The 7924-nt window shown below is 51.1% G+C and overlaps 1 protein-coding gene across 1 annotated transcript in view; it reads left to right on the forward strand.

The window, feature by feature from the left end:
* The first annotated feature begins 1219 nt into the window (after positions 1-1219).
* The window catches only part of TRAP1 (TNF receptor associated protein 1), a 52684-nt gene continuing 45979 nt past the window's right edge, over positions 1220-7924 (forward strand). Inside the window, exon 1 of the mRNA XM_032849352.1 lies at positions 1220-1342. Within this exon, the coding sequence (XP_032705243.1) occupies positions 1267-1342 (76 nt within the window). The 5' untranslated portion in view covers positions 1220-1266. The remainder of the gene's footprint in view (positions 1343-7924) is intronic.

Raw genomic sequence — 7924 nt, forward strand, 5'->3', positions numbered from 1 at the left:
GGCTCCCTGGGTCTGGAGCATGGTGGGGGAAGGAGAGAGGCAGGTGTGAGGTTGTGTAGGGCCTGGAGGCCAAGGGGTTTGGAACTGATTTTGTGTGCTGGGGAGGCACGAGAGGACGGTGACTGCAGAGTGTGTGATCCAGCTGCCTTGGGGGCCAGGGAAGAGGCTACTGGAGTCTTCCTCCAACGTCAGAGATCTGCTCTTCCAGCTGAGTCCACCCACCTGACATTACAAGCCTGGCAGGTGGGGCTCATCCTTCACACCTTCCACCTGGAAGAGTCCCAGAAAGGCCCCTCCCAACCCCCGGCTGTGTCCTGGCTCCAGAGGGACCCTCCCTGACTCTTGGACTTCGCAGCTCGGGTCAAATCCAAAGCACCTCCGTTTCTGCGGCGTTTTTCGCTCTGGTAGCGAGTCTCCAGCGAGCCTCAGAATCATTTGGGGGTGGAGGACGGGGCGCCGGGGCCTCTCCTAAGGCGGCGTCAGAGAACCTGCAAGCTGCGTGGTGCAGCACTGGGTGACAAAGGGCGTCGACGCGGTCAGGAGCAGCACCGCACAGCGACTGCAGTCACGGGATGGATACCTGTGTCGCGTGGTGACCCACAGCAGCTACACTCAGGGTGCTGAGAGCAGCCCAAGGTGCAGCGCTGCTGAATCACTACGTTCTGGAACTAATCTTAGTGTGTCAACCATACTAAAATTAAAAAAAAATTTTTTTCTTAATTAAAAGGAGGGGTGGGTCTCGGCCTCAGCCCCACCTCCAGCAAGACGCGAGACAAGGAAGGAATAAGCCCGATTGTGCTGGTGGGGGCGGCTACTGGGTTCGCGCTAGGGAGTGGACAAGGCCAGCCTGAGGTCCGTCCCTTCCCCTTCCGCGCCCGCCTCGGTCCGGCCAGTGGCCGGGGAGTTGTGGGGCTACGATCACAGCCTCAGTCCGCGCGCCGCCTTTTCACAGCCTCCCGGGCCTGCGAACGTCAGCCCCATTTTAGGGATGCACGAAGTGAGGCCCTGTTGGCGGGCGAGTGCCCCACGGCCCCTCCCGTCGCCCTTGACAACGCGACACAAGGTCACGGGGGGCCCGCCCCCAGGCCCGACTGTCCCCGCGCGGGCCTAGGGTGCGTGCTGCGCAGGCCCCCGCCCACTCTCCGGCTCAGGCAGCGGGCTGGGCAGCCCTGCGCTCACCGTGACGTCACCGCGCCGCGCCCGAGGAAGGCCCCGCTCCGCCCCGCCCCCGCCGCGCGTGCTGCACGGGTGCCGGGGAGGACGGACATGGCGCGCGAGCTGCGAGTGTTGCTGCTGTGGGGACGCAGCTTGCGGGCGCCGGCCCTGGCGGCCGCCCCGAGAGGTAAGGGTGGACGTGTGGGCGGGCGGGCCTCTTCTCCCCAGGTCCTGGGCGCGCTTCCTCCTCCGTGGGAGGCGCGGAGGTTCTGTGAGATTTAGGCGCCACCTGCGCGGCGAGCGTGGAGCGTCGTGGTGTCGCCGGACTGCCCGGGTTTCCTCCCCCACCCGCCCTCAGGTAGCGGGGTGGAGCCCCGGCCCGCGGGACTCCTGTAGGGGCTTCTCCCCGTCGAGCCCTCCGGCTCGTTTTGAGGCGGAGAGGTTGAAGGCTCTTCGCTCCTGCAGCCGAGCGCAGTTTCGGGGAGTGGGAACGAACTTCACCTGGGCGACCGTGTAAGCCCCTTCGTGACGATGCTATTGCTCCGCGCCCCCAAGTTGTGTTATATCGGGGCGATGCAGAAGCCACTTGGTCTCCACCGTGGTGTGCATGTGGGAACAACACTGAGTGCCCACTCTGCCCGGGACACGGCCACGAACCGGGCAGAACCGCTTCTACCCTGGACTCTGGGTTCTTGACCCCCGTATTCCCAGCACCTGAAATTGGTAGGTGCTCGAGTAAATGGCCAAAAAAAGAAAATAACCATAACTGCTTTCTTACTCTCCTCTCGGAAGAAGCCATGAGCGAACGTTACAGCGTTCTTTTGAGGCTCTGCACACACTCACACACGTGGACAGGTGTCTGTTTTATGTGAAAAGGCGTAACCCATATATGTAGTTTGCTCCTGAACTGTTTTTAACGTTCTCTGCAAAGCTTACACATTTTGTGTCGGTAACCCCCGTTCGGGGCTTGCCAGTGGCTGCATAGTGTCCTGTGCTGTGGAAGTATCGCCGTTTATTTAGCCGTCCTGTTAATGGACGTAATAAAGTTGATGTCTGTGGTTTTTTGTTTTTGTCATTACATTGTTATGTAGAATGGGCGAGTATTTAAATCTTCGGGGCACGTGTATGGCAATTCTTTAGAATTTCAGAATCTGAGTTTTAGAATCGATGGTTCAGGGTCTGCGTGTTTGAAATGTTAGCTGATATTGCCAAATTGCTGTTGAGAAAGGCTTTATCAGTTTACATTCCCGTTAGCAGGGAATGGGACTGCCTGTGTCAAGGCATGTCCTCCAAGGATAGTAGTGAGAATGTTTTCATTTGCTTAATGGCCGTTTCTTTATCTTCTGTGAATTTCTTTTTCACATCTCCTACACTTTTTCTTTTACCTGAGTTTTATTTATTTATTTTTTTAAGATTTTATTTACTTGACAGAGAAAAATCACAAGTAGGCAGAGAGGGAGGCAGAGAGAGAGGAGGAAGCAGGCTCCCCAGCGAGCAGAGAGCCCGATGTGGGGCTTGATCCCAGGACCCTGGGATCATGACCTGAGCTGAAGGCAGAGGCTTTAACCCACTGAGCCACCCAGGCGCCCCTTACCTGAGTTTTAAATTTTGGTGCAGTATTACTTTTTTTAAAACAGTTTTTAAAAATGTATTGGTTAATGCATGTTGACTAAATTTTATACTTTTGCTTGTACCCACTATCTTCTTTCTTTATTGGATTTATTTCCTGTCATACGAGAGTATACCCTTGTGTTAATTTTGCAGAAGTCTTTGGGTTGTAAATTTTCTAAGCCCCAGCATGTCTCAAAGATTTCATTTTGCCCTATTCCTGTATAGTAGCTTTCCTGGGTACTGTATTCCAGGTCAAAATTATTTTTTTCGATGAGTGAGGGTATTGATCTGCTGTTCTCTAGCATCTGTGTTACAGAGGAGCGGTCTTAACAATTTCATTGTTTGTTTTGTAGCTAACTTGGTTTTGTTTTTTTTTTTTCTTTTTACCTTTCTCTTAAGGTTAAGGGTTTTTTCTCTCTTTTTTGTTCATGTTCTAAGATGTTCCAGCCGTGTGTGTTGTAAATCATTCTTTGTACCACGTAGTGTCTCTTCTACTGGGAAGACGCGCCGGTTTTCAGCCCAGCAAGTTTTTGTTCTGATTTTTTAACTCTTTCCCATAATAATCTGTGTCCCTCTTCTTCTGAACTTCTGTCACAGTCTTTTCTTTGAATCTGAGATCGAGAACCTTTTGGAAGTGTGGCCTATTGCAGATGCCCTTGATGCCCACCCGTGTGGGCAGTCATGAAGGTACAGTTGTTTAGAGGGACTGAGGGATGGATGAGTTTAGCCTAGAAAATATGTATCTTATACAGTGGGGGGAAGAGAATAAGAGAAGTCACCTCGACAGAAAATTCAGAATTCACCTGTATTTTTTTTTCCTATGTTGGTGGGAGAGTGTTGCCAAATGTTAGCATGTGCTCAGCTTCGCATCTGAGAGTCTGCCTTTGTCACCCTCCCAGTCCTTCCCCTCTGCTCTGTGAGGTGTGGAACAGTCTCAGCCTGTGGACTTTTTTTTTCATTTTTGCTCATTACTTAGTTTATTCAGCAGATACGTTTTGAGGGGCATCTGGCTGGCTCACTCAAGGCATGCAACTCTTGACCTCGGGGTTATGAGTTTGAGCCCCACGTTGGGTGTGGAGATTGCTTAAAAAAATAATAATAAAAAAATACATATTTTGAATGCTCTCTGGGACTTCAGAGAGGATGGGACCCTGCTGTTGGGGTCATAGGTTAAGTGGGAGCATGTGTTTTCCAGGCAGTGTATTGGGCCACATTGCCATATCGGAGGCCTGTTTGGCCAGTCAGGGAGGGCAGAAACGTGCGGATGATTGCTCAAGTGGATCTCACAGGAGAGGGTTATGAGCCTGGTCTTGCGCCAGGTGCAGGGTATGAAGGCGCTACTGAATGACTGGGTTTGACAAGAAATGGGAATATATGGGAGTGAGGGTGAAGGAGGCTGAAAATTACGTCCTTTCTCTTCTGTTGCATGTAGACTTGTGGGCCATTCTCTGTAACTCTCAGGATAGTCACAGTGCCAGACATGGGCCAGTATTTGGGGGGAACCCAGCTGCAGGCACTGTGAGGGCCACACACCTGATTTTCTGCAGGTGCTCAGGACCAGGTGGGTGGCTGATTCCAGCGTTGTCCCCGGTGCATCAAGTTGACTGGTGGTAGAGAACCAACGAGTAATTCCTTCCACTGGTAGAAGGTAGTTATTACAAGGAGTAGAGCTGTCAGAGCCTGGGTAATCTGGAAAATATAACATTCATAGTAAAAAAAAAAATGTAAACTGCCATCAAACGTTTGCACCAGTTCTGATGAGTAACAGAAGTAATGGATTTGCCGGTAGACAGACAAGGAAGCCTCCCAAGGAAGAGACGATGGGCCTGAAAGGTCAGCAACAGGCCTGGTCTCCAAAAGCAGATGATCGTGTTCTGAGGTGGAGAGGGTGGTGGGTTGGTCTTTTCACGCGGCCGTGGACCTGCCGTGTACCACAGCCCCTGAGCCCTGGTCCTGCTCTCGAGGACGCTGTTCTCACAGTTGGCCTCGCCAGGACCCCATCGCGAGGCAGCCACCGTAGGACTGCTTGGGTCTCGGGTTAGTGTTTTCTGCCTTTTCTAGTCTTTGTAAGCCGGAACCTGTGCTGGAATTTTCTGACTTAGAAGCGAGACTTCGAAGGGGTGAGGAGTCTGCCCCAAGCACCAGAAGAGTCCCAAGAGCGGGGTTGCCCCCTTGGGTGTGGGTCTCCAGCCCCGCAGGTTTATTTCCCCAAACGAGCCCGCCTGGACCTTGTGCAGCCCCAGTCTTACATTTACTGCTTTTATCTTCCTGTTGATTTCTTCTGCTTCCTCTGTCTGCTCTCTCTTTGGGGGCCCATGCCATGTAATTCGTGCCCTCACAGCTCTCGGTTGCAGCCCTCATGAGACCTGAGGCAAATGCTGGCGTTCCCAGGCTCTCTGCAGGATGAGCGGAGCAGCCCTGCGGGCGATCTCATTCCGCGAAAACCTCTCCCTGTCGCTGACAGAACGTTTCGGTAATAGGCTTGATCCTTAACTCCTCAGACCTCGAATGGCTTTGCCTCCTCTCTAAACCGTGGTGCAGGGGCCTCAGTCAGCACCATGACGCACCAGGTGCGGGGTGTGGGGTATGTGGTCGGCTGCCCAGGGGCCACCAGGTGGGCCGTGGGCATGAGGTGCTTTGGCAGGACCAGAGGGCTGAGTTACCTGCAGAAGATAAGACTAACCCGAGTGTGATAGGTTAGCAAAGACCTTACTAGTTACTAGCTGAGTAGTTGGCCAAAATTAAGGCCCCTCCAAAAAAAAATCTCCTAAGTGTTTGCTGCCCTCGTGCGTTGAGACCATTGCTGCTTGAAGGGGTGGGGGGTGCGGGGTTGGGGTGCCGGAGTTGGATTGAGGGGAAACAAATATTTCTCAGCTCTGCCCCCAGAGTCCAATCCCAGGTAATAAAGGTGATTTCTGTAGGGAGACTGACCAAAGCATTGGTGGTCCGTGTGTCAAACCAAAATACTGTCTTGGCATCAGCAAAGTGTATTCGGTTCACACTTCAGTGAGATGTTTTCGTTCAAAGCCAGAGGCTGTTCTTGAGTTGCATTTTCGGTGCCTTTGGTGTAGCCAGCTAGAATTTTTCTTTTCTTTTTTTTTTTTTTAAGATTTTATTTATTTATTTGATAGAACAAGCAGGGGGAGCAGTAGTCAGAGGGAGAGGGAGAGGCAGGCTCCTGCTGAGCAAGGAGCCCAGTGGGGTTTGATCCCAGGACCCTGGCATCTTGACCTGGGTTTGGATACGGAAGACTCGACTTTTACTAGGAAGCTGCTGTTTGCTTACTCTACGAGGAAATTCTGTAGCATTTGGTAAAGATCAATTTTGGGGTTTTCATTTCTGATACAGCTCGTAAAGCCACTGGGAATGACAGACCATGAAAGTTGTAGCTTAGAGACCCGCTGTCTACTTGGGCATCCTCCCTGCCTGCTTTTCCCTCGGACGACCCCCCACAGATTAGGTAGATGGAATTCAGGTGTTCCGAGGCATGGGCTTAACTAATTTGAAGAGCAGTTCCGTTATTTAGGAGCCATATAATCAAGATATGTGATTAGAACATTAAAAAAAACCACACCCTTAATTTTGAGATAGCCAAAACGAATATAGTATTAAAAAAAACTTGGGGTTCCTGGGTGGCTCAGTGGGTTAAAGCCTCTGCCTTCGGCTCAGGTCATGATCCCAGGGTCCTGGGATCGAGTCCCGCATTGGGCTCTCTGCTCAGCTGGGAGCCTGCTTCCCCCTCTGTCTCTGCCTGCCTCTCTGCCTACTGTGATCTCTGTCTGTCAAATAAATAAAAATCTTTTAAAAAATTAAATAAAATTTAAAAACCAGATTATATGGCAGCACTATTAACAACTAGGTCTCCATCCTTCTGGTGGAACTGGATGTGTCAGCTTGCCAGCATGGCTCAGTGCCACTGTGTTCACACACACCAACATTCTCGAGCTTATGGAGAGCGGAGCGCCGGAGGGGGCCTTCTATGGAGCTTACTTTTAAAGAAGCGAAACATTTCATTTTAGCCGTTATGCTTGGAAGTCTTTCTGAAACAGGTACATCAGACAGAACGTAACTGAACCTTCCTTGGATCTTTTCAGGGTCATTGTGTTAGTCTGTGGTTTTCTCTGGTAACATACAGGCCCTTGAGGGCCATGGGGTAGGACGACTCCCATGTATAACGTGTCCCCACAGGGAAACTGCTATTTGGGTGTTGCTGTGTTTTAAGCTTTCTTTCCTCTTATTTAGCTAATCAGGCCTTCCTGGGGCCATGTTCCCTCCTCTGCCAATTTCCAGATGTGGGCTTGGAAACTAGATTACAAAACTTGTTAGTTGCAGATTTTTAATTTTTTTAAAAATTTTTTATTTTTTAAAAGATTTTGTTTAGGGGCGCCTGGGTGGCTCATGGGTTGACGCCCCTGCCTTCGGCTCAGGTTGTGGTCTCGGGGTCCTGGGATCGAGCCCCGCGTCGGGCTATCTGCTCGGCGGGGAGCCTGTTTCTTCCTCTCTCTGTGCCTGCCTCCCTGCCTACTTGTGATCTCTGTCAAGTGAATAAATAAAACTCTTAAAAAAAAAAAAAAGATTTTGTTTATTACAGAGACACAGCAAGAGAGAGCACAAGCAGGAGGAGTGGGAGAGGGAGAAGCAGGTTTCCCGCCAAGCAGGGAGCCTGATGCAGGGCTCAATCCCAGGACCCTGGGATCATGACCTGAGTCGAAGGCAGATGCTCAACGACTGAGCCACTCAGGCGCCCCATCTGCAGATTTTTTTTAAAAGAGAAAGATGGGTGGGGGGGGAGGCACTTGGGTGGCTTAGTCGGTTGGGTATCTGCCTTCAACTCAGGTTATGATGGAGCCTCATGTCGGGCTCCTTGCTCAGCTCCTTGCTCAGCGGGAGGCTGCTTTTGCTCTGCCTCTGCCGCTCTGCCTACATGTGCGCATGTGCGCGGTTGCTCTCTCTGTCAAATAAAATCTTCAAAAAATTAATAGAGAAAGAGGAGTTGTTAGTGAGGGCAAGAATAGTCTTGGGTGACTAAAGCCTCCTTTTTTGTTGTTTTGTTTCTTTGTATTTAGAGAGTTGATGTTTCTTTCTCTTTTTTTTTTTTTAAGATTTTATTGATTTATTTGACAGCACAAGTAGGCAGAGTGGGGGGGGGGGGGGGGGG

This window comes from Lontra canadensis, unplaced genomic scaffold (genome assembly GCF_010015895.1).
Source record: "Lontra canadensis isolate GAN:19392208 unplaced genomic scaffold, GSC_riverotter_1.0 scaffold224, whole genome shotgun sequence".
In the NCBI taxonomy this organism is placed as follows: Eukaryota; Metazoa; Chordata; class Mammalia; order Carnivora; family Mustelidae; genus Lontra; species Lontra canadensis.